We start from the raw sequence: 27,368 nt of genomic DNA, 5'->3' as shown, positions 1-27,368 counted from the left end.
GCTCTAAAAGGGCAATCTGCTAGTCAAAGCTGCCTTCTAGCCCCCCCTCCCCTCTAAGTTAGCCTCCTATCTAATTCTTTGCCTTCTGAGGTCCAATGCTGAGCTTGCCTTCCTCCTTCACCTGACCAGGTTTCATGGCTTGATACCTCTAAAGAGAAGAAAGGTCAAAAGGAAAAGTTCAGAGGCAGACAAATATAAGGCAGGGCATAGCAGCTAACCTGCGAAGGGGTTGTCACACTTATCTCAGGGACAAAATTGTCATCAAACAGACTGATGATGTTCTCCTGCTTGATCTCCTTGGAGGGGGTGACTTTTGGAGGCGGAGGCACCGGAGGCCCTTTCCTCAACTGCATGCAAGTGAGCACATGGCCACAGCACAGACGGCGACACCCAAAAAAACCAGAGACAGGAACCAGGTTAGCCACAAAAACTGAAGGTGAGGGATATCACAACCACAGGCACAGAGCAAGGTCCAATCAACTCCATCTGAAGAGAGAGGGAGGGAGAGTGAAGGGCTGAATTGAAATGAAACAAAAAAAACAACCACAGGCCTCCAGAGAAGGTTTGGCATCATTAGTTACACTTCAGCCGTGGGCAAGTTTCCCTCTGCAGAGGAGAAGCGTAACACAATTAATATGCATTGACAGGACATGCATACATAATTAAAGCATGTGCAACCTTCAAAAGAACCACTGGGAAGGGAGCAGATCAATTACTGAGAACACAATTCAATAGACCAGGCCAGCACTGCCTCCCTTTGCCATACTTACCATACTTAAGGGAATGAGAGATCAGACCCAATTTGTCCTATTATGGGTAGGTGACCATGAGGACAGACTCTGATCTGCCCAGTACTGGTGCACTGATCACCAGTGTACCGTAAGAAAGGTCTGAAAGAGCTCTTGATGGCATCTTACCACTTCTCAGCTTTAGGCAAAAACAATTCAAACTCCTGAGAAGCCATGACTGCTGCGGGCCCAACTCTGCTCTCAGTTTCACCAATGAGCATTGACAGCAATGAAGTCGTGTTTCCCAAACAGAGATCCAGAGAATGCATAACAAAGTCTGACCCTGTAACTCTAACCCATCCTACTACCCACCATCATGCTAAAAGACTCAGCCTGACATTGCATCCACAACCCCATGGGAAGCTGTGGTAGACCCTCCCTAGATCAACCCATCCACATCCTCTTCACATTTTCCTGTGCCCAAGGCTCAATGATCATTTCTAGATCAAATCAAACTTTGAGGAGCTGCTGCTGTGTTGGAAAAAAACAGCCATACAAGTTCCAAGCACCACAGCAACGCTCAGCAATGACAATGCTTTCCATTTACAGTACTGTTTTACAGTTACTTGATCTTCTCATCGTACTTAGAATCCCAAGGCAGCAAGACTCAGAGACCTGACAACGGGCACCCGATATATCAGCATCAGGCCCAGATCTGAAACACAGCAATCCCCAACTCCCAGTCCTGTGTTCACACCCCTCCAGCATATAACTGAGCTCTACAAGGCATTTATTCAGATTGTTAAGGATATGCCCAGTTTTCTACTGGGTTAACCTACTTTACAGAGTGTGAGTGAGTATGCAAACACACATTTTCCATTGAATAGCTGGCTAGGGGACATAATGAAAGTAGTGTGTTCACTTCCAACTTTTCACTGTTTGCAGAAGGTGGTGTGTATACATTCCCCGAGAACAATCCCTTCCTGAAAATCCCCTACTTGCCATTTGCAAGAAGGGACCAGAAATTTCAGGGAAAAGCTATTCTCAGAACAGAGCCACCATCTACAGAAACGGGAGGGTCCAATTACAAACTCTGAAGTCAAAAAGATCCCAACTCTTCTGCTATTTATTTCTCTAAAACAGTCAGTCGTCTTCTTTCCAATGCATTAGTGTCTTGGAGACCAGCGCTTCTACAGTGTCCAGCATTACCTCTAACAGTAGTCTAAAACCATATTTCAAAGACAACAGGATTGCCCATTGATGTTAAGTTATACCTGGAAATTCATCAAGCATGAACAACTTCGCTGCCCAGAATAAAACAAATCCTCTAAAATTTTTCTGCTGAGTTGGATCCCACAGATTTACCTGTCTAAATTCAACATAGTTGCATTGACTTCAAAAGTGTCATTACAGTGTTTCAGTGGTGTAACTGAGAGCAAAAGTCTGACCTTTGAGATTTCACAGACCCCTGAAGTCCTGTGTCATCATCAAATTACTCAGTGCGGAGAGCTGATAGCAGTCGCTTCTTCCAAAAGACAGAAATAAGCCAGTTTTGAGAATTAAAGGACAGTAAAAGAGCTATTTTTTTGGCATAGGGAACAGTTCAAAGTTTAGTTAGTATTTATTTGGTCTCTCCTGTTTTGTTGTCTTTCTCTCCACAGCCTTTGTTTATGGTCTGCATTAGTATTTCAGATAGGAAGAGGCCAGAGAATTGTATTTGCTTGTTGCTTTTTGCTCCATCCTTCCCCAGAGGATGAGGCCCCTAGCCTCCCTAGGAGGACCCTAGAAAAAAAAAAATCACTTACCCACAGGCCAAAAGTAATAACACCTGTGAAGATTTTCATCTTCACAGCTTAAAGTTGAGCACTGTTGAGAGAGTAGACACTTGTGTTTTCCAGCTGGCTGGCAAGCTGACACACGCTTAGTTTCTAGACTTTATCCATACAGACACCAGGCTTGGCTCCGAGTATGAAACCCCTGTCCTTGTCTTCCCTCCCTCTGGAGCCAGCTCCGTCTCTTAGCACCTAGCACAAATACGGAGTGGAGCTCTTGTTCTTCACTGTAGTGACGCCTGGGAGAATGAATTAAATATAGATTGGGAAAGAGCTGCCAGGCGGTGGCAGCATTAGCTACAAATGCCATTTCAGTCTTGCCTGTGGCCCATCTGAGATTCCAGCCAGGGCTGCACTGGAATATTCTGCTTGCTCGACAAGGGGTGCCTCCAGCCCCATTCCTGTGGGCAGGAAGGCAGCAAGTGAATGAGAAAGCACTTGCAGGCTGGCAAAACCCAGGCTTATGTGTGCTATTTAAAGGAAAGAGAAGAAGCCAAACTCAGCATGACAAGTCCACAGGCAGGGCAAGTGAAGTCTGCAGTGAACAGCTCAATAAATCTGTATGATTTCTTGTTCCAAACTTCAATCAAGTTATGGCAATCTCTGAAAAAACAGGAAGGCATATCTGGAGGCACTATTCTCTCCCCCATACACATACTCTACTCCAAGGTCCTAGCCAGGGTGGTGGCAAAGCTGCTCTAGGCTGTGCAATGCTGAGAGGTGCAGAGACCCTGGAGAAGCCCTGAAAAGACACTGCCAGACTTGCACGCATCTCACAGGGCTCAAAAAGACCCTTTTGCCAATATACAAACATCCCCTTTTGTCCCTAGATAATCCTGAAAATTAAAAATGCAGCAGAGGGAAAAATATTGTGAAAAGCTATCCAGAAACAGCAGATAGCCTACACCACAGGCTGGAATTTGGAATCATACTGCTACATATGACAACAGCAAGGAAGTTCTGGGTTGCACCCGTCTCTTTTCAGATGCAATAGGTTTTCTCTTACCAGTTTGGCCAGAACCCCTCTCAGCTTTAATGCTTCCTGGAAGACTCCTCCCTGGTGTCCCACTTACTGAAATGCAAGGATTGGCACCAGACATAAATTTATGTCTAGTTACTACTTTCCCCTACTAAGCTTTTCCTCCACTCAGCAACAGAGGGATGGCAAGAGGAAGTAAATGTTTTATTCTCCTTAAATCTCAAAGTAAAACATATCATATGATACGCTGAGTAACAGGAGCTACATACACTATTTTAAACATGCCGGTGGGTATCTCCTGTGTAAGGAAAGGACTAACAAAGGCCTTGGAAGGTATCAGACTCCATATAATGGACCGTCTTCTTCCTGGTACCCACCTAGTTTCTTCACAGCATAAGAATATAATGCCTTTATTTTTAGTATAAAATTTTATCTTGAGATTAAAGTAAAACATCATGCAAAGTACAGATGTTCTCCTTATCAATATTAAACTTTTTTCTTTGAACTTTCCTCAGTTATTGAAGTTCTTGAAAAGAAACTGGACCATTGAATTCTACAGGTTAATTCAAATGTAAAGAACAAACTCCCTCGCCTAGCTACAACTCCATCCTCCTTGGATCTTTTTGGCCATCCTACTGGATAGCAAAATGTATTACTGGCCTTCCCCCTGTAGAGGCATTCAGAGACAGCTTAGTTCTTCCCTTGGGAACCTCTCAGGAACCAGTGAAGGAGAACAACCCAACCATCAAGTCATATTCTCTGTGCTCAGTATCAGGAAGAGGTCCAAAAAAGCAACTGATGGATGTCTGTCTTTGACTCACGGAGCTTGTACCATCAGCGGTCATACTGCAGAGACATGGTCAATGTCATGGGGACACTACCTGAGATGGTGACTTTGGGATGCTTGCCCCAGGCGCTTCCAAAGTGGACGATTCCAGCTCATGGTTGACAGTCTTGGTCTCAGGGCTGGTGATGGGAGATCCATCTGGTGGAGGCGAGGGGCTTTTATTTGCTTTCGCTGGGGTGCTGTCACTGAAGGAAGCAGAGGGAGAAAGGGAGAGAGAGGGAAAGAGAAAGAGAGAGAAGTCTGAGCGAGGCCTAGAAGGAGTTGTGCTAACCGGCACAGATCAGTGGCCTCCATTATCTCTTTGCTTCACTGCCCAGACATGTGATGAAGACACTTGAAGCCCCTACAAGCTTCTGAGAAGCATCTTTGCTGAGTCACTTGCAGTCCAACACACTGCAGCAGCATTACTGTGCAGCAGGCTACTCACTACATTCCTACTGCATGGATATACTTTGCCTCAGACACAGAAAAACAAAACCAAAAAACCAACCAGGCATCCTTAATTCTGCTAGATTCTAATGTAAGTGCCTGACATTAAGTCATAGTCTTAATACTGTGGAAACAGATAGGGGAAGGATTTCTGTGCAGCTCGTTTAGTTTTAAATTCTACAGATAAGAATTTTTCTGCATGGTGGTGTTCTGACACCTGCATGGGTTATGACTAATAGATTCATAACACCTGTGATGTGTAGAATATCTTATTCCTCTATGTGGTACAAACTGGCTAAGCTGGAAGAGGGGCAAAGTAGCCAGAGGTTTCACAGATCATTCCAGACAGCAAAGAAACAGTGAGATTCTGCCTACTAATAAAGATTTCTCTATTATGGAAAGTCTCCCCAGCCTTGTTTTCAATGATGAACCCCTTCTGCCCCTGCCTTTCCAGTTGGTCCCTACTCCAGGACTGTTTCTGACACACAGTCAAGAGGGATTCTTCAGGGAATTAAGATGCAAGGAGCATATACCAGTGGCGTTTGTTGGTTCATAACTTGACCAGATTTGGACAGATTTTTCAAAGGAATGGCAAAAGGCACATGCCTTTCCCTAAGGGCATGCCCTGGCCAAGTGTGAAGTCTGTGCTTCAAAGTACGGAATCATGAGAGATTTAGTAAAAAGTTGGTTACCAGAGAATTTCAACAGGGATAAAGGTAAAACCGTTTTCCCAGCCTAATTCTCAATCATCTTGGCTGAAATTCAGCTCCCCAAAAAGCAACTTATCAATTTATCTCCAGTCATGTAGAAGCACAGACACTGGTAGGGGATATTTTAGTAGAAGTGGTTTCAGTTTGGCAAAACTATACACAGCTGAAAAGAGAACATTACAGGATATTGCAAAACGGCTGTGCAACCTCATCTACAGGGAGTGATATTTGCCTCCACTTACGAAGTTGCAGTTCTTGTGAAGTTAAAGGCCTTGGGAGAAGGCTGAAAGGAACAGATCCTTTCCTATAACTTGAGACAATAAATCCTGGCATAGAGCCAGGACTAGAGCAATGCAGACCTGATTCTGCAGGGACATCAAGTTGATTCTTTCTTTGCTCTGTCCCAAGAGAGCCCAGAGCTCCAGACTTGTACATCCACTCACACTTGGATGCCCGAGGTATGGTGGTCATCGGCTAACATGCATGATGGCGTCATTCCTAAACACTCACGAGTAGGGGGACAGCAAGAAGAGGAAGGGACAGCAAGGCATTTCAACAAACTTCCCCTTCCAAGCAAGCATCTCCCCCTGCTCAGCATTCCAGCTTTCAAGCTCCCCATCCCATTCCCTCTTCATTCACTTTGCCCTCACCCATTCCCCCCACTTTCTCCCCATATCCACACCCCACACACACATTTCCCCACAAAGCGCTTGTTCTCAGGTCCGCATGCAGGTCAGATGTTTCTGATGACACTGATGCCAGCAGCACACCAACATGATGCAACAAACCCAATGATGTTCTCTGCCAGCAGCTCTCAACCAGGGGCACGCACGCCAAGGGAAAAAGAGGGAAAGGAAGAGGAAAGAGGGAAGAGGAGGGACTAAGAACATGTACACCAGCCCCTGCAGCTCTTCAGTTTGACTGGATATGGCTACAGTGTCCTTCCTCAGAGGTCCCCAGAAATCACTTCAAAACAGTGAGTTGTGTGAAGGATTCTGCAAAATTGACAAGGCTGTGCTACAGATTAAAAGTAGTAATGGTTGAAGGGTGAAGGTAAGGAAGTCCTGCTCTAAATGGGAGGAACCAGGGAACAGCAGGAAATGACAGAAAATGTCCTCTGATGCTAGAGTTGGGGAAAAAAACATGTTACCTTCCCTAGAGTTGAAAGCACTTTGGAGAAGATGGGGGACACAGTGATCTACAGCTAGACTGCCAGGACTCCTCAAATGCCCAGACTACATTGGGAATATTGGGACTACTGGCTATCAGCTGGCCTACCAAGACAAGGGTAGACTTTTCCTTCAGGGACCTGAAGAGGCCATTTCTCCCAGTGAGCAAGGAGTTCAGGCTTATTTTCAAAGGCCGTCAAACAGCTTTTTAGTGCCTTATTTCTGGTGCCTGGCAGTGACTTAATTTGGAGATATATTGGTAAAAGGCTCCCACATGAAAGGCAGCCGAGTTTCTTCCCCTCATCCTACAAGGGCTGAGAGGGCCCCACGCTAAAGCCTTCATTAAGTCACTACTATTTACAGCTTGTTTGATGTATTGGCTGATCCCCCTAGGAAAATGCCAGTGCTAATTTTGGCTGAGCCTTTTCCAGCCCCCCGAGCAGCACCTTCATTCCTGCACTTGTCGCTTTGCATGCATTTAGTCAGTACAACCAGCGTCAAGCGAGCTTGTCACCAGGATCCTCTGTCCTTCACGGGTCCCCGGGGAGCACACACTGCCCACACAGAGCAAAGCCCTGTCTCCAAACTGACTGCTTGCTCCAGGAAACACAGGGAAAAGCAAGAGTGTGGGGACTGTCCCCACTGACCAAACGTGAGTACCACAGTAAAAAAAAGTGAAAACAACAAGGTCATTGCTCTCTCTTTTTCCTTCCCATGAGCAATTGGGAAGTGATGCCAAATCCAGGAATATCAGGCAGGGAAGGGAAGTGGGTGTCAACTTTCTTCTGGAATGAGAGAGCTGGGAACAGGGTCTAATGCAGTTACTGCAGCTGAAGGGAAAGCCTCTTTTAGTACTGCTGAGATCTTGGACCCTTCATGGGGCTGCCTCGTCTGTTCTGGAAGAGCAGAGTAACTTCTGCAGATGGGGTTCCCGTGTGCTTGTAACAATCCTGCGTTAGAGGATGAAACCTACTTTCCAATATGGTAAAAACAGACCAGTCACTTCCTGCCAAGTTCTCAAGCTAAAAAGAAAAAAAGGTTGGCATCTCAGCTAAGGCTCAGACAGGGCCTTTTAGCCAAAAGTATTTTTTAGCCCCAAAGCAGGCTGGAGAATTACTTTTTTTTAAAAGAACAAAAAAAAAAAAAAAAAAAAAAAAAAAAAAAAAAAGAGAAGGGGCAGGAGAAAGGAGGAAGAAGCACCTGCATACCCAAACATACAGTGGCACAAATGTACATTCTTGCTGCAGATCAAAGTGACCGAGTCTCCTTCCCTGCATCAGGGGTTGCAAATTTTCTGTGACCCCAGCAGCTGCTCTGACAGCAGAAACCCCCAGCAGAGCCTGGGTCAGGCACCTTAACTGCTGGGCCCGTTGGACCTCATCAGGGCAGAGCAGGAGCACATTGTGGCTAGAGCTCATCGAGATGAGATTTACTCTCTCTCCCTCTGCTGTAGCATCTATCCATTCTCAGTGACTGGAAATATTAGATGTCCTGCCTGGTGCAGGTACAACACTGGTCCAACCAAGGACCAGAGACAGACATCCAGAGAAGTACTTCTGTGAATCCTCCTTTTCCTACAGTAGAAAACCTCAGAATAGTAACAACACAAGACATTCCTTCATTGATTTTTATTTGAGGGTATAAAAGTCAAGATTTGCCCATCAGCTTCCCTGTGAAATTACCCTTCTCCACCCTCCAACCTCCCACTTTACAAAGGATGCATAGCAGAGACAAAGAGAAGGATTGTGTGACTTGCCCTAGTCACTGGGAAGCCCAGATCAGAAAAGCATTGACCTCAATCCACCAGCACTTGCTTTTATTGCTGGCAGGACATCATCTTGAATTTTTTTTTTTTTCTTCCTATAAGGACCCCATGGAGGGAGTACCAACACAAAGACTAAGAAAAGCAAAAATTAGAGGAAGTCTCCATGACATTACGCAGCAATTCCCACTTTGCTCCAGAGCATGTTCTTGTCAGAGTCCTTGACCTTGGCTACGGTAACTCTAGGCATTGCAGCAATCCAGTTATTCAATGCCATCACTGCCTTGAAAGGTAAGATGCTGACATTAGTCTTTAAACAAGACAACAGGCTTCCTTTGCCTTCAGCCCTGCACAGAATTTTAAATGGATGGAGCATGATAGTGAGGATCCTCAAGAACAGAGCAAGTAAGGAGCAAAGCTGGAAGTGTCCTCCTCCCACCTCATCATCCTCCCAACCGCAACAGGTAGATAGGGCAGGACTTCTGAGTGTGAAAGGCTTGCCTCATGGTCCTCCCTGGCCAGGCAGGGAATGAGAATGCAGCATTTCAGACCTGTTCAAAAGGGCAAGCCCCACTAGGTAAAACTAGAAGTTGTTAATCACCAAAATTGCCCATATTTCCCACGGAAAACCCAGCACCGCGCTTTTAGTCGCACAAAAACAACTGAATAGACAATGCCTGAGCTTTCACACTGCCTTCTTAGATAGGAAAAGAAGCAAGGATTCAAACCAGGCACACAAGCGGTTAATGGGATTATCCAGACACAGAGAGATCTCAGCAGGACCCAGCAGGCCATGAACACATCGTATCATGCAAAGGACCCCTCTCCCATCACAGGGTTAACACGTGCCAGGCTGTTAGAGTCCAGCAACAGCCTCTCCAGTTTTAGGAACTAAATCAAACACGTATCGAAATGCTGCTCTCCGTACCGGTACCTGCTCATCTTTTTCCTCAGCCTGGCGAACAGTTTAGTTTTCTTTCTGTTGAGGATGGCACGCAAATCATTTCCGTTACAGGATGGCACAGTCAAACCAGGGAGGAAAAGTTAAGCTTCTGAGCACCCATTCACTTGGTGCCACAAAACTCACTGTAACCAAGATGACAAGGTCTCCTCTCTCTCTCTCTCTCACACACACACAAACACGTACACAGTTCCCTTGGTTCCTAGAAAGCTATGGTCTGGTTTGGAGAGGGTAGGAGAGGGCTTTTTGTGCTTGTCAAAGATCTACATGTATGTGAGCAAACTAGTGTTTTTCCTGCTCTTGGGAATATGGGGCCAGGGTGCACATGGAGAAGAAGAAAAAGGAAACTGTATAGACCAGCAGAGAACTGTAAATGTCCTTTTTTCACAGGTAATACAGCTCCTCACTCTCCCCTGTAAATATTGGTACATAAGAAACAAGCTCCCCATTCTTTACTTATGTGATCTGTGTGCAGTCTTATACGTGGAACCTAATCAGCAGCTTTCCTACTATGTCTTTTTCCAGTTTGTCCAATCATACTAGGATAACGCTTCAGATCTCCTAGGTCTTCTAGGCATCTGAGCCGTGAATGTTCAAACTCTTTCAGAAACAAATCCCAAACGTATGTCTGAGGTTCTCAGAAATCCATCAGCTGCTCTGTGCTACTGTGCTACACAGCCAGCATCAGATTAATCAGCCACAGTAATATTTCTGTAGGGCCCTGCATGAATGCCATAATGATATGCACAGATAATTGCCTCTCTTCTCCCACCTTCTCTCATTCATTTCCTGCCATTGTATCCACCTCCAATCCCCTTCCCAGCAGAGAAGGGTTAGGGAAGCATCTGCTCCTACAGCAGACCACAATAAGCAACCAGATCAGTGAGGGCCATTTCCTCCTGCACACTCTCGCTCCAGCCCTTCGACACAATGCGAGGCCAGATGTGCAGGAGAGGCAGACATGCCTCACAGCATTTCCTGGTCACTGCAAAACATATTTACTACCCTGGCAAACCTTTGTTACATGCTCCTCCCCTGCTCCACTGTGCTCAGGAGGAAGAGAGTCGCTCTGGGGCAGGTCTGGCATCTCAGCCGAGATGCAGGGACTAAGTGATGAAGCAGCAGCACTCGGATTGCTACCCGCACAGGGACCTCTGTGTGTGCGCTCATTTTCAGTTTTTAGGGCCATGTGGTCTCAGCCAGCCAAAGAGCACAGAACTGCAGCTGAGACACCCATTACATCCCCAGATGAAGCTAGCAGTTTGTGGGGGCTGGAATTGTGAGGACAGGTAGTTTATTCACTGGAAGCTCTTTCAGGCCAGAAACTTCATGCCACAACAACAACAAACATGTCTGGGCCAGGTTGTCACTACAGCCTGCCATCACTTTCTTGAGGAAGAAAGGAAGGAGGAGGAGGGAGCTGGACAAAGCAATGGCTACAGCTTTCATCTGTCCTATTACCTCATCCTCTTCCACAGACCCTGGAGGATGCTGCCATCAGAGACAACAGGGCAAATGGCAGCAAGAGGATGGGCACCACGGCCTCCTCACAAGGCTTCAGTCTTGTTGGGTTGCAATGATCAACAGACACCACATGCTAACTTGGGAAGAAGATATTGTTTTCACAAGAAGCATTCCTACTAGCACCTTAAAAATTTGGTGTCAGCAATCCAAAATTCAGGTGCCAAATTCAGCTCAAACATCCTCTTTCTTTAGAGCTGGCAAACACCACACACATTGCTGGAACAAGACACGCAAGTTGTCTATGCACGACTGCAATAGGAGGTTAAACAAGGGAGCACAGAGGTCTCAACAGCTGATCTAGCCCTTCCGAATCAGTGCACTCAGACCACAGCTTGCTCTTACTTCATGCTGACTTCACCTCCTCCCTCCATCAATACACCAATTGAGGACTTGGGCTGTGCTCCTGCTCACCCAGCACATGGGATTAGCAGCAGCTGGAAGCCAGAGCCCAACACTGTTTCATCACTCACACATTTGGATGGGAGCCAGACAGCCTCATCCAGAGCCCGACCTCTCCCTCCCCTCTCAGTGCTAGAGAATGTGCAGACTTGCACTTAACCATACAAGACTGGACCCAGTTGAGGAAAGAAAACTAAAGGCCTGGAGGACACTCACTCCTTGCTTATGTGCAGATTAGAAGTGCTCTGAGATCAGGAGGCCTCATATTAGTGAGGCTGCAACTACTTCCACAACACACACAGAGGAAACGCACTGCAGCTGGGTATACAGGAGGGGCATAAGGCTTTGGCAAACAGGTGGGTCCAAGTTTGGAGGGCCAAAGAGGAGGCTAGGGAAACAAATGGGCTCTTGGTGCTCAGGCTCACAAGCTCCAGGTCCATGGTGGAAGCTTTTGAGGGAAAGAACAGGACAGGAGCTGAGCAACTCAACCCAGGAGGGGCAGCTCAGTATTACATGTCAGTGCATGGAATTTGACTTTAAAAAAGCAGAGCTGAGAGTCAATTGCCTAAATATCAGCACCTAATGAAAGTTTAGGCCTCCAGATTCTATTCTAGAAAGGTAAGAGGTATTGCATTGTGTCACCCAGCCCCAAGTGCAATCTTGGACATGCTCTAGGGAGTCTCAGGAGGGCACTGGCTGGCTATATGCAGGTAGTCAAATCACTCCCCAACCAACAACATGGAGGTTTCAATACCCCTGGTAGAGACATCCCTGTCCCTCCTCCCCTGCTGACAGAAAGACACTACTCCCACAGTTACTGACCTGGGCTGTGCTTTAACGGGAAAGGCATTGGCTGAGTACTGCTTGTCTAGACCCAGCAGGACATCATGGAGGTTTTGGTTCAACTGCAAAATACAAAAACAAAAGAAAGAAAAAGAATGAGAAAAGAGCCCAAGTGCCAGAATAGAGTCTGAGCTGGCCCGCACAGGCTGACCAAACAAGGGCTTGTGCCCAGACATGTACACATACTCAGCTATCCCAAGAGAGGACAGCCCTACGTCTGTTTCCACTCCTCTGTGGGGTATGAAATGCCAGAGCACTCAAACTGTCGAAGAGCTGCTGGAGCCTTGTGGGAATGCTCTGCCTCCCTTACACATCATCCTCTTTGCTTCTCTACCACCCGCCCCCACCAGTGTGTACCACTGCAAAAGCAAGCAGTGTGTTTACCTAAGGGTCTATGTGCTAGAACTGAAGCTTCACTCTGGATTTGTAGCCAAAGCTGTTCCTCAGACCTGCTTATAAACCTTGGGATGTGGCCATCTCAACTGTGAAGCCCAAAGGCAGCTGGACTTCCAGTCAACAACAAGCCTTGACTTCACAGGCTACCTGGGCCATCTAGGTTTGCACAGGACCTGGATATCTCTGGAGAATGCAATATTAGGGGTTAAACTCTCCCTGCACTGAAGGCTGCAAGATTCACTCCAGACACTCCTATTCTGAAACAGCCAATTCATAAACACGATGAGATGCCAGATTTATCATTGGTAGGAGGAGGGATCCAATGCAATCAATGTTGGAGGCATTGTGCCGGCAACACCAGCAGTTAATTGGATGCTATAGCAGTAATAAGAAACAGATGGTTCTTATGGAACAAAGCAAAAGCCCTGCTCTCATACACAACTCCTCAGGAAAGAAAAATCCAAGATATGATACAAGAAGAGAATTCCTGTCTCACAAGCATCTTTCCCATGTTTTGCTGAATGTAAGTTAACAGCAACAACCTGATAATTATAACAATCCTCCCTATTCTTAACAATCAGTTCATTCCTCAGTGGAGAAGAGCAGGCTATTAATTGGAAAGATCCCCATGAAATGTCAGCAGGGCTCAAAACTGATGCATTACACCAAGGCAGAGGGCCCCTGACTGCTGGGAATTGAAGGACTATAACGTTGCTCGTTGCTTAGCGGCTGTCTTGTTGTCAAGATGACATTGGGGAGGGGAGGGAATACAAGAGTTTTCCAGCTGGGCTCTCAGTCGCTCATCAAGATTAGTGCAACATTTACAGAAGGCGTGCAACTCTAGGAGTAGCGTACAGACATAAGGAATTCAAGACTTCTCTAGCTTTTAAGTGAAAAAACAAAACATATTTGTAAATGCAAGAGGCAATGGGGGGCTTTCCCACAGACTGTTCCTGACATCTCTGCTGGGCACTCGCATATAGCACCAGCATCCAGCCTGCCACCACCAGGTTACAACACTGCTTACTGTTGTGATTCCCAACTTGTGGCCAACTGGTAGCCCATGCAAGGGCCATGCTAAGCACTCAAATGCCTTCTTTTGGGTCACAGGGCAGGAAAGAAGCCAAAGCAGAGAGGTACTGCTGGGAAGTGCCTTCCTGAGGGACTGGAGTGAGGCGGGTCTGTCTTCAGCCAACTTGCAGATTGGCAGATTCCCTGCTGTTCTCATGCCCACAGCTAGAGAGATGAGGGTTCACAGCAACTTGCTGCCAGGCAGCAGATGAGGAGGCAAATAGATACCAGGCTAAGACTGCCCAGGTAATAGGTTACTGATCCATAATGTAGATGAACTCAAACGGGCAGCAAGAGATAGGCCTGAAAGTGACTTCGCTTCCCTCTGTGGATCTGCAAATGAGCCCTGCCAAGTGACACAAACTCCCCACTGCTGCATGGCCCTGCGGTCTCTTCCCTGTACTCCATCCCTTTACATTACTATCTCAGACAGCCTTTCTCCCAAATGGCTCAGAAAAAAGTAAGGGTTAACCTTTTCCTTCGACATAGGCCAAATGCTCCATTTTCTCCAGCTGCTTTTTTCAAGTTTTTTGTTTCTTTTTTTTTTTATTAACAGTGAGGAAAGGGTGTATTAGTAGGATAAACTGTTAGTTTCCTTACCTTGCTCATTTCTTTATGGAAGTTCTCTTCTAGGCCTGCTATACTCTGGAATGTGTTGACGTAGAAACCAACACGACTGCCAAATGAAAAATGAGACAGAAGAACTTAATGGACACTCTCCCAAAGACTTTAAGTTCTGCCCCTTCTGCTACTTCCCACCCACCATTTTCCCATTCAAACTCAACTCTGTCAGGTCTGGTACATGCTGAAAGAGAAGGGCGGCAGAGGAGTGTGAAGGGGATGATGGAGCAAAGATCAGGTATGGGGCAAACATGTTCAAGGTGAGGAGGAGGCCAGGTGAGACAGGATCTGAATTTGTGCTGGCTAAAGGGAGAGGGAGGTGTAGGGCAGGGGAAAGAAAGAAAAAACAGGAAAGAAGAAAAAAAAAGAGCCCGTGGTAGAGTGATGGCAAGGAAAAGGATAGAGGCTATGACACAGATGGAGTGTAGGGAGAGCTAGGGGAATTGGCAGGAGGACAGATATTAATTCACTCTGAAGTCACTCAGCACCAGCAGAAGCAAAAAAGCATGAACCATTTGCTTCAGGGGCAGAAGAGTAAGAAAGCACAGGATGGGCACAGAGCGCAACAGGAAAGCAGAGCGATCAGCTGGATAGCAGGAGCCTGTGAACAACCCGTGGCACCTTAAAATCCCAGCAGCTGCCTGCCACGTTCCTTCCTCTAGCCAGCCTGCCAGCTGCCAACAGAGAGTGCTGTACCAGCACCCAGCTGGAGGAGCAACAGCAGGAGGGAGATGCTCTCTAAGGCCAGCGGCATCACCGTTCTGCACATGGAACCACCCAGATGCCTGTATCCCTCCCAGTCCCTTCCTCAGCCAGGCCTGCATGCTGCTTTGAGCAGAGAGTCCTGACCCAGGCTGGCAGGAAAGGGCAGTGAAGACAGACATGTAAGCTAAATGTTGGTCTGCTTCTTTCTCCTCCCTTTTCATCACCATAATCATTGGTATGGAAAATCCATTGTCTCTCAAGTCTTCCTATTCTCTCAGCCCATTTTCCTCTGCCCAGGCTGTGTTTTGTTAAATAGAGCACAACGGGACAGTTATAACCACTAGTTCCTCACTGGGTCCTCTGTCATATAGCCAGGAGCACATTTAGGTGCAAGAGAAGGCAGCCACACCAGGATCCTTCCCTCATCTTTGTTCACCCAACTGCCCAAACCCGAAAGTGGCATCCAAAGCAGAGCAACCTGCCCTCTTATCCTCCCTCTTATGTTAAACCTGCTGCTTCACAGGTTTGCTTCACATAAGCTCGCATGGTGAGACACAGTGATCAAGGCATCACCTCTTGGCTTTCTCCAGCCCTGGTGACCATATAAACCCCTCTGACACGTCATCTTCCCTTAATCAGTCAGTTGACATACCCACTCAGCTGCAGATGTTTCTTCCAGCCAGCCAGCTCCACACCCAAAATCTTAGTGACCCAGCCTGCTCTGTCTGCTGTCCACAGCAGATGCTGGGCCATTGCCCAGGAAAGCTGGGCAGAGTTGGTGGGGCAAAGGGATTAATCAGACAAAGCATAGAAACACAGTTTCTGTTTGTGGTAAAACTGAATTTTTCTTGAGTATCAACGAAGCAAAGCACAGAAAGCCCAGGGTGAACTTGGGTGGGGGTAATCCTAGGACAGACTCTCTAAGATGATCCAGAAAACAAGAGCAGACACCCAGCCCAAGCTAGGAGAACAGCTTCCTTCCAACCAGCCCTTGGGAAAACTTCCAGCACTCACCTATTCCATAGCGAGGGCAGCTCCTCCTGCAGATCAACGTTCATCTCTTCAAACACCTTCTGAGCCTTTACTAACTCTTCTTCAGCCTTAATAACAGACAAAGGAGATTGTCAGCTCCAGTGCAGACAAGTACCCTGCAGGGCTGGGACAACTGTGACTCTTTTGACTTCCTTGGGAGACCAGGCAAAATTCTGGTATGGAGTAATCCCCATCCCAAATGAGTCTCCCAGGAACCAGGATTGCATCACAGGTGACCTGATGCCCATTCAAGCTTGCATATATTACTCTCAGGTCTTCTCTCAATACATTTCCCCATTTGGATACTCAGAAAGTAATTCAAACATTCACCAATGTGTTTGAAGTTCTATAAGTTTCCCGGGCTTCAAAAACTGAATCGAGCTGGTCAGGCAGTTCAGCCTCCAGCCTGGATACAAATGAAAACAATAGTGGCCCCTGCCCCTCGCCAGGTCTCTGAAAGAGTTGAAATCCATCCCAAATGGTGTTGAAGAAGAATCCTCCCCTGTGGGGACTCTCTCTGCTCAGGTAAGGTCATGCCAAAGCCCCATCTCTTCTGAGGAAGGGAGGAGGTCTGCATCCTTGGCTGCTACAACTCTCTCACAAAGCTGACTAGAAAAGCAAGGAAGGGTATGCAAAGCATGAGTTGTGCCAGCAGGAGGCCAGGCTGGAGGGCCTGAGCAGCAGGGCTTGGCTTCAGCAGTCTCACATACTCTCATTGGTGAGGATCTAACACAAGAGCAATCCCCGGCTGGCTGTTGGCCACCAACACCAAAGGAAATATGCCTTGTACAGGACCTCTTCTCCTAGTTGCGAGTTTAAATTCGAGCTGTTCATTTGACCCAGACACTGACAGACCCCAACACTGATATATGAATTCTGCTGGGTTTCAGTGACAAAAAGGATGATCCTGGCTTCTGTTGCTGACAGCAGACACCAGCAACAAGAACATTCCTCTTACCATATTTGTTCTAGGTGACCTCTTCCTCTTTTCAGTGCCCTGACTTAAAACTCAAAACTTGCTAATTGAAATGTTTCTATTCCATAATTTGCAACAGCACAGCATTATTCTCCCATAACCCTGTGCAGTGGGATGCGGGATGGCAAATCCCTGCACGAGCAACTCAATGACACATCTTAACAGGAAGGTCAGTGCCTACTTACATGTGTGACAGCAGCAGGCATGTCACAACGCCACAGGGCTCTGCAAAGAGCCCACAAGACACCAGGGAACTGGATCTCTCTACGAGCCTGCAGTCAGATTCCTACCCCTTCTACAAAATGAAGTTTTATCTTCTTTGTGCCAGCTTAATTAAAGAAATCCAGCTTACTCCTCCTTAGTGACAGGTATATGCAAAGATAGGATTGATGGGAGAAGACTTAAAAATACTTTGCAGTTCAGAGTCCTGTTCCTTACAGTGTTGTGTAGGATACTTACACTGTCCTTTCTCACCTGACTTATGAGCAAGCCGCAGAAGCTCCTACTTTCCAGCTAGCTCCACCTTTCAGAAGGTCGCTCATTGCTGCCAAAGGCAAGGCTAAAACTTTGTACTCAAGATCAGAAGAGAAAGTTTGCCCCAGAAAAAGACACAAGTGGGAGGTATTCAAAAGCTAAGCCGACTTTGCGAGGAACAGGCAGGGGGAGAAGGGGCCATGATGCTTCCACCCAGAAACCCCTGTATTTTGCTGCTACACTCACTGAAAAACCCAACATTTCAAGAGAGTTTGCACAAAACAAACAAAAACCCCATTTAAACAGAGACACAGTTTATGCTGGATCAGAGACGATGATCACAAAGAGTCATTCTGCCTGAAAATCCCTCTATGAATAAATGTTTCTAATATAACCATTTTAAAGGAAGAAAAAAAAAAATCCCAGTCCATCCTTTGGCTTTATCTTATTCTAATTTCCAAACCAGACTGGAACCAGAATCAACCCAGGAGGTGGGTTAGCTGGGAGACGAAGCATCACTGAATGCTGTCAGCTTTTCAGATACCGTGAATATTAATAACACTTTCCCTCTCTTGTTTACCTGTTCAGAAGGTCAAAGAACCTAGAAAGCAACGTGTGAATATTGTGACATCCCGAGGCAAAGGCAAAATCAGCAACAGGCAACGTTCACTCTAGAGCAGCTGTAGGAATCGGGGATCCATCTAGTGCCTGTAGCTCAGCTAGTGCTCTCAGTCCCAGCTATAGCATTGAATTAATTCTTCACTCCTTTGTCTGCCCAGGGATCTTCTCACCAGTGGGATTTATTTTGCTTGGAAGCAGGGGTCCCAACACTGGATAGCCCTGACTGCTTCCAGCTGGAGCGGAAGACAGACATCAACTTGGTCACGAGCCCTGCTAGAAGAAAATCCAGCTCATGCAGTACGGGGGGGAAAGGAGGAAAGACAAAGGTTTCAGGGGCAGAGCCCATTGCTACCATATCTGTGCACTTTTTATTTCAGCTATCATCGTTGCCAACCTGATGGAGAACTGAGGTAGAAGGATGTAATGGCCAGGTCCATGAAACGTGATCTAAGAAAATTCTTCCTCTCCTCTCCTTGCCTGAAAGGGGGAAGGTTTGAGCAGGAGCTGGACAACACAAATGTTTTCCTGACCTTCCCCCTAGCCAAGGCTCAGAGTGCTAAGCACAACCAGTTCAGTTGTAACGGGGGGCGGGGGGGGCGGTTATTCCCCATTACGTTTTTCTACCATCATGCATCCCAGCACGCGTAAGTGTCTGGCAATATCCAGCCTGGTGCTTTCAGGCAATCCAGTGACCATTCCTCTTCAAACACTATGCTGTGAACTGTGGTAATTACGCACTGCTCAGTTAATAGTTTAGACAACCACAAGGCAGAGGTTATGTTATCACTGCAGCACCAAGGATGTTGTTTTTTAGTCTGTAATCAGCATTTCAGGGGAGCTTAGCAGAAAGGCAAGGATTTGCTGTTCTAAGCCATTTTCCCTTTTGTTTCAAAAAGCCCAGTCACCAAAATTTGTAACTGAGGGTGTGCAATAGCAGACCCCCCAGGAGACTTTACAGAAAACCTCCGCTGTATTGTTTTTGTTAGTATCTGCTAAAGGCCTAAAAAGCCAGCAGTTTGCACACTGGAGGGAGGGACTTAGTTTTACAGTAGAAATAATAGGTCTTGCTGACCCCATTTTTGCTTGGAGGTTGTAAAAATCACCAGGCAAGAGACAGCAACACAGCTGCTGGTAAGGGGAAGGACTTTTTTTTTTTTTTAGGCTTAACATTCTGAAGCTTTTCAATAAATGCAGTGTCATCAGCCTTCCCGCTTTTATCAAGAGCTTAAATGAGATTTATGGTTGCAAGTAACACCTTCTGTCTTGAAGTCATGCAAATATAAAAACTGAAGCCTTTTTATTCCCTGCCTTCTTGTATTAGTGAAGGAAAAGCTGGAAAACCTACAGGTTCAGAATATAAACTATTCTTCTTTACTGAGATTTTTTTTTGTTAGTCCCCAATCAAAATATTTAAAAACCCCAAACAAGCAAAATCCAAAAACTCGCACAAGTAGCAACAAAAAGTTAAGGCTGGCAATACTATTATTTAGTTCAAGAATGAAAGAGGAAAAACTTAAAGGAGGACTTAACTTGATTTGAAAATACCTGTGGTGACTGAAAATATTAAGTGTCATTTAGCAGGAGGTTAACACCCCCACACCACAGTGCATGGAAAGATTACATACCCCCTTGTCACCTGCTTTAGGGCAAAGTCACCCAGTACAGTGAAATTATTGATCGACTCTCAGTAGCCTGTCCAAAATCAGAGCTCAACGGATGAGGGAGCACTCGTAGGTAGTGGTTCTCTAGGCAATCTGCAGGCGGTGGTGTTACTCCCAGTCACCCCACCCAGTCTGAGAAGAGGAAAAATGCCCAGGAGATGATTGATTTATTTGTGGCTTGAGAAACTTCCCGTACCTGCTTTTTAGTCCTCCAGAAATACCAGCAGCCAAACAGACCGGTCAAGAGCCACAGCCATGCAGATTGTTCCCAGCAGGGCAGAGGCACAGGAAAAGCCCCCGGAAGCCTGCCAAATGTCCTTCTCCCTTCAATCAAGAATGAATACATATTTCTTCCCTTTGCTATGCAGGACTGCTAACAGCTGTTCTTTCCCCAGGCTTTACTGATGTGGTAATCCAGTCTTTTCCCTGATCTGCAGTCATAAACTGACTGAAAAACCCAGGTGCTTTATAAGGTGAGAGTGATTTAGTGTTTCTAAACTGCAATTCATTCACTGACAAGGAATGCGAAAACATAGGAACATTTGAATGAGAACAGATGAGCTCAGCAGGAACTGGTGAGCAGGTAACTGTCGCTTTCCTAGTCTGGGTAATGATTTACTATCCCTTGCTCTTTGAAAGCATTTTCTTCTCACTCACTGTTTTCTGTCAGCTCCCTCTTATCACTCAAGGAGCTCCAAGGTAAATACCAAGGCAGATTTCATCAGGAAGCCACACTTCTCCTATGTAAGTGGGACTGAAATTCTTAGTCCCTGCAGTTTCTCTGAGCTGCTCTCATGTCCCTCAAGATGCTATAACCTAAGTGTTTGGCTAAGTTCTGCCACATGACACAACCATGACCTCAACCTGGGGCTGTTCAAATACATTACACGGGGTGCAAATTCCCTGGTCTGGGCTCACCTCCTCTCCTACGCAGACTGAACCTCTGTACACCTGGAAACAGCTCATTTAGACCACCAGAGCCAGGACAGTGCCTGTTTTGGAAACTTGGTTTTTACCACAGGAGAATGTTGCAACTTAACTCAGCAGCCATAGAAATTGCTTTTGAAGCAATGGTTTTTTTTCTGGCTTTACTCAACAGCAGAAATGCAAAAGCCAATTTTTCCAATGTTTTCCTCTTTTTTCTTTTTCTTTTTTTTGAAAATGCAACAACAAAAATTGACTGCTTCTCTCAGAAGGAAAAGAAAGGAATAATTGGAGGAACTACGCTACATCACCCTCTGCCTTGGCATTATTCCATAGCCTTTCTTCATCCTCATTTCATTTTAGGGGGAGAAAACAATAGTCCAGTATTAACACACCTGATTAGAAATCAACAGGGCAGGCACAGATTCATTCATTGGTCAGCAACTTCCACGTGTCCACTGCGGCTCAGGAATATCAAGGACACACTTAACAGAGGGGACTAGAGTGAACGTTGCCTAGAGATTAGTTGCATGGTACAATCTAGAGCCCAAAATAGCGCATGCAGGGTTAGAGCCAGGTAGATCAGCAGTCACCTGATTTCGGAGCAGATTAGTTTGCGCAACGAGGTGAGCTTGTAGCTTCCCTTGACACCACTGAGGCGCGGCTTTCTCAAGCAGCGAAACAGGCTGGGGGGAGGGAGCATGTTTGAGTGAAAAGAGAAAAAAAATAAACAGAGAACAAGAGAGACACAAATACGTATCTTTTAGGATTAAAAAAAAATTAAAATCACAACAGAGAGTGTATTTAGAGGCTGGGCCAAACCAGTATCACCAAGGCGAGAGAAAAAACAAATATCCCAGGACCGATCAGTTATGAATCCTTTGAAGCATGCCAAGTTTAGCAGTAATTAATGTTCCAGTGTGGGCTGGGATACTGCAGACCAGCCAGGCAGCTGCAAAGAGCAACAGATACAGTTGTTAGTGACCTAGCACACAGACAACCCTACTCCAAGTCATGGCTGTGGAGAGCTCCTTAAAGAGAGGTCAGGATTAATTAGCCACTGTAATTATTTGCATGCAACAGCCGAAAGTCCACAGTGCTTTATTTTAATGGAGGGTTGTGAGTTTAGCAATAAGTGGCAGGAGTCCTGAGTGGGAAAAGAACATCCATGTATTACAGAAGAAAAAAAGAGACCATATAGCTCCAAAAAGTATTCGGATTGCTGCTCATGTTACTAAACCATGAAATATCAATCAAGTCAGTTCCCATTTGTACGCTGTGCCATAAACAAGATTTCTTTTTCCTAGGGGCCTGTCATCATATTCCAGAGTACCTTACATCGGAACAACCCTACTTCAAAGGTCACACGAGCAAAATGGCAGTCACAGGAATGGAGAGGTAAACTTCCCACATCAGCCTAGTGCACGCCGAGCCCTGGCTGCTGCCCACAGCCCTGCAGAGCTGCATGACTGCAAGTGTGGGGATCGCAGGCTGAGCTGTGAAACCTGCCCATTTGGGAAGAACACACATACATAATTTTTGGGGACTCACTGCTCCCATCTTTACAGGATCAGGACAGCACGATGTGTCACATGTTATCCCATGCATGAGCTCATGGCCTAAAGCACAGAGGGTGGAAAGATCTGATCCAGTGCACATTTTGGCTAATGAGAAGAGTCCAATCAAGTACTAAGAGACACTTGCACAGGCTGAGTCAGGAACAGAGCACCAACTCCTATATCTCAACATTTCACTCTACAAACTTCACTGTTCTTCATACTTTAACAAAAGAGCAACAAACAATCCCCTGTTAATAACGTCTTATGTGAGCATTTGGGGCAACACAAGCGAGTGCAGCAATGACAAAGGCGGCCAGCCTCTTTGGTGCAGATCACCAGGTACCAACCTGAGTAGATGAATTCCTACAAAAACCATTTCCACTGCAGCAAAGATCCCACAGGCACACACCAATAATAATACCATGCCCCAGGGAAATTCTGCTTTTACCCCCAAACACAGCGAAGTACTGCTTTGAACAGAAGGCACAACCAGCTGGGCCTCATGCCTTGCATACAGAACCAAGACCTGCCTTGCCACACAAATGATGCAATGACACCCGAGCCATCAATCTCTCTGCCCTTTGTCTGTCAAGGTTAATCACAGTGCATGCACTGGGTGAGCAGATGACTGATGACTTGGAGCTTAAAAATAAAAGTACTATCAGTTGGCCATTAAATGCAGATCTTTCGCTCTGGGGAGAGATGCATCTTTATTTCTTCCATGTAGGAGAAACACTAGCACCTCTCCCATAGCCATAGTTCCTCCCACCAGAAATAACTCTAAGCAAAGGATAACAACTCTTCTCAGCCTGGTTAAAAGATACAGATCCAGGCTCTTTCCTTCCTGCACTGCTTCTAGCCTGAAGAGTCCTGATGTGCCATGGCCCACATTCAAGAGAATTAAAGCTGTCTCCCCAGCCCTGGACTATTCTGTTGTGTCAAGACTGGTCCTGTGGACTGGAGCACATGAGTTCAAATCTACTCAGGGTACAGGAGTAATCCACAGCTTCTTTTCTGGGCAGGTATCGAGCCTCCTCTAGATCAAGGTTAGCACTATCACCTTTCTTCAGCTACACTGAAAAGAAAATCTAAATTTTATTTTTAATGAAATTTATTTTAATTAGGGAAAAAAAAAAAATCCTGCACTTGCACGTTGGGCATGCTCTGGGGTTAACCCTAGATCAAGCTGTTCACAGGCATGAAAGAAACCACACCCTAACAAGAGAAAACTCTTGTTTTCCTGCTGAAAGCCATATTTATTGTCCAGTAATTGTGACCAATAGACAACAGAACACAGTCATCTAGTGTGCACAGGGTCCATTTCCACCAATGAACTTATAATTCACATTCCTAGGGGTCTCTGTCTTAGAGGATTTCACAAACACAACCAACCTCAAGCAACACTCAAACCCTTACTCTCACCACTGCTATAAGATGGGGAGACAGAGCCCCAAGAAGCAGACAAACTGGCAAATTTTGATGGGGCACTGCAAGGCTTTGCTTCCCCCAGAGGCACACGGGCTTTCCTGACAGATGTTATTGGTCCTGCAACGTCTGAGGAAATGCACACCTAGGCCTTGGCCGCCAAGAGATGCTCACTGATGATGGCGAGTCTGAACAAACACAACAAAGACCATCTTGCTTTCTAGAACTAAGCAAATGAGAAGGAAATACCTAGCCGAACTTCACCAGTTCATGACACCTCTCTGAACAAAACACACCCAATGAAGAGGTAGAGGTGCACTTAAAAACTGCTCAGGAGGCAAATGCAGACCTTATGACATGAAAGGATGCCTGCACATCCTTCTGCTTGCTTTACCTTTGCAATTTTGGTTTCGTCCTTCTTCTTTGCAGTTTGCAGGGCTTCAAAATGGTGTCTGGCACTGTCATAATCCACAAGCTTCCTTCCTCGCTTCGCTATACGAGACTAAGAAAGATAGAGAAAAGAGTTGTGACAATCTTCCCCAGCAGCCAAAACCCCAAAGCCTCTCAAGGAAAATCCCCCTCCTCTTCACCCAACTTCCAGAGCACCCCATGCTCTGCCCACACAAGGACACTCACTGGATACTCTACACAGGCTGCCCAGAGAGGTGGCCCTGGGAGCCACCTGTGACAACCACCATTCTAGAGGGAGCTCCTCAGGAGGAGTGCAGACCCAGCCACGGAAAGCAAAGGGATCCAACCAACAACAGGCCCAACCACTGGATGTTAATTATTAATTATTATTAATGTTTTCAGAACTGTAGCTCCAGTGCTTCCTAAGCCTCCCCATGTGCCTGCATCCTACAGGCACCTGCTTCATCATTTTCAGGGCCTCCTGAGGGCTGCAGCCAGATTCTAACCAACCAGCTCACAGCCCTAGTTCATGTGGAAGCTCAAAAGATTAAGTTCAACAAAAGAAGGCATTTCTGTTGCCAGCACAGCAAAAGCACTCATCCATGTGCTCAGGATGCACCTAGGAGAGCATTTTGGACCCTGCCACAGGAGGTCCAGACAGAACTGACTGCAGCCACAGGCAGTGGTCCATTGTAACTAGCTATTAAACGAGTGCAAGGGAAAACCTGTAGCACTGTGTCACTAACAGGCAAGACATACTGAAGCTGTAACAAATGCGAGGAGGGAGCCAACTGTGTACCAGACTTGTGTTCAGGAATGGAGTCCTGACAGGTCCATGGGTGAGAATCCAGAATAGACAGAGTCAGGCCTGTGGCCTGATCCTCCGTTACTTCTCTTCATCTGAGGTGCCTCGGGCTCTCTCCCCCAGCATAGATTCACTTCTGCAAGGCTTAGGCCCACTGGATTAAGAACCATCCATCCCCTTTAGACCCCCACCCCCACGCTCTCTACAAACACCTCAGACCATCTGGGTTTGAGCACCAGTCTTCCCAGCTGACCCTAGCACCACTCCTAGCTTGGAGAGCTTGGTCCAGTGTCAGTAATCAGTCTAGAGACAGGCTGGAGAGCTGGAGTGAAAAGGCATGGCAAGGAGACAGGAGGGCGCCTAATTAACCACAGCACCCAGGGAAACTGAAAGTGCAAGATGAAGAATCAGCATTGAGATTTACTTGCAAAAGCAAAATGCCCCCCCCCTCCCCCCCCCCCCACTGCACTTGGCAGGGAGATGCAGTCTCCTCTCCCTAGGCTCCTGCAGATAAGCTGCAAAACCGCACTTAAGGCTGATCTTTCTGACAGACCAGCTGGGACCAGTTCGCATGTCTCCTACACACGCTCCTCTGCGCTTTCAGCAAACACTGGTGCAGCTCTGTGTGAGTCACGGCAGATCTGCAGGATATCAGCCACACGAACACCCAAACTGATTTTCAAAGCACTCGGCTCACTCTGAGAGAGGAATCACGAAGAAGCTGAGCCACCTCACAGCTGAGGTCACTAGAAAACACCTCCTCGACATCACACTGCCAGCCGGACATGGAGACACGATGTCAGAGGGGGCTTCCAGCAGTACGACAATCTCCAAGATGCTAGTTAATGCATCTTCCACACATGCCAGATAAAACACATGGCCAGATTACAGATTTAAGAGAGAGGATTTTTCCCCCAGGTCAGACTGGCAGAGATAGCTAGAGTTTTGCCCACCTCTGTGACATGGCAAACAGCCACTTGTAGGTTTCCCTACCACCCTACCAGGGAATTTGATTCAATGTCACCCATCTCCCAACAAGGTCACTCCTGCCCTTTTTTGCAGCCCCCAATCTTCTAACCCCCACCCTCACATTTCTACTAGAGTATGTGGAAATACTGGGAGGTACATATAGAGTGCCAGTCCTCGATAACCACTGATGACACGATTGCCTGTGATGGCAGTAGTGGGACTTAGCCCAGCCCTGGAAGGCTGCAGGGTAGCTTCCTCATATGACTCTAGGATACCTGCAGCTACCCACCACTATCTCATGGTAAAAGCTGAACTCCAACAGAGTTTCCTGCTTTGCAATAAATCCATCTTGATCTAAGCCTCCTTTAAAAAAACAAAAAAAACCCCACCCAACCAAAAACAAACCACCACAAAACACCTCCCCCCAACACCTACTGATATTTGGCTTTAAACCTAGTAGAAACAGGGCACCAGTTTCAGTGCAAGACAGAAAATCGCCAATTCCACAGCTATTCAGAACTTGGGTTATGGTTTATCTTCTCTGGGCTCACTGCAGAGACCTGTACTCTTATTGCGTACTCTGCAATCTCAACCAAAAACTCACTCAGAAATATTATAGATTATGCAGGAGTCCTACTCCAAGAAACTATAGATACTGACCTGCAAAGGAAGGATAAAGTACTTTTTGCATTCCTGTTTTTCAAGTTAAGAGAAGACAGAGAGGCTTTGTTCACCCCTCCCCACCCAACACTTAAAAATTATTCTCTCTAACTTATAAAAATTCCTTACTAAAGGAATGCTGTGTTTTCACATTCCTGCTGTGGATCCTGTTGAAAGTAAAAAAATTCAAGGGAATTTTTCCAGCCTCTCAAGTGAAGGAGATTTCAGTATATGTTAGAATTTAACAAAAAATAACGCATGCATGATCTAACTCATCACACATTTGAATTACGAGGCCGTTAACAAAAAACAGACCTTCACATAAACTAAACTAAAATCATCTTCTCTCCATAAATCATCTTTCATTATCACAGTAACGCCAGAATTCCAAGAAAAGCAGAAAAATTACTTTTGTGGAAAACACAAAACAGAAAACTATTACCACAACAACCAACAACTGATATATTCTGTAAATTACATAAGACTGGGGTTTTTTTGCCTGACACCTCAAGAACTCTAATTCCTTATGTAAAGCCAAAGTACACTTTTGTACAACTGTAGCAACCTTCAACAACAGTACTTACAAGAGTTTCTAGCAGTTGAAGAAACCAGACTTGATTTGAGCACCTCTCACTGCTCTGGCATAAGGAGGATGATGCATTCAGCTGAACTACCAATAAAAACATTTTGACCTTTTTAAATTCATACCACTGAAAGACCATTTTAAACAAATGGCCAACTCTGTGAAATATATCCGTATCTTATTGTAGGAACCAACAGAGAGCCAAATTCTCACTCATTTTAGGAAGCGAAGCAGAGGTGAGCAGCGCTCTCTTTAAAGCATTTCTTAAATTGTGCACAAAATTGCTTTAACT

The 27,368-nt window shown here is 46.1% G+C and overlaps 1 protein-coding gene across 1 annotated transcript in view; it reads right to left on the bottom strand.

Annotated features, from left to right (window-relative positions):
* BIN1 (bridging integrator 1) overlaps positions 1-27,368 on the bottom strand; it is a 98,082-nt gene that overhangs the window by 15,217 nt on the left and 55,497 nt on the right. Inside the window, exons 6-12 of the mRNA XM_082311509.1 lie at positions 24,043-24,150; positions 21,258-21,350; positions 15,991-16,076; positions 14,251-14,326; positions 12,163-12,245; positions 4,421-4,571; positions 219-347 (exon numbers count right to left, since the gene is read on the bottom strand). Of these exons, the coding sequence (XP_082167635.1) occupies positions 219-347; positions 4,421-4,571; positions 12,163-12,245; positions 14,251-14,326; positions 15,991-16,076; positions 21,258-21,350; positions 24,043-24,150 (726 nt within the window). The remainder of the gene's footprint in view (positions 1-218; positions 348-4,420; positions 4,572-12,162; positions 12,246-14,250; positions 14,327-15,990; positions 16,077-21,257; positions 21,351-24,042; positions 24,151-27,368) is intronic.

Source organism: Platalea leucorodia, assembly GCF_965183815.1.
Source record: "Platalea leucorodia genome assembly, chromosome: 5".
Taxonomy (NCBI): Eukaryota; Metazoa; Chordata; class Aves; order Pelecaniformes; family Threskiornithidae; genus Platalea; species Platalea leucorodia.
The sequence above is the reverse complement of the archived record's forward strand: the minus strand, read 5'-3'. Positions and strand labels throughout refer to the sequence as shown.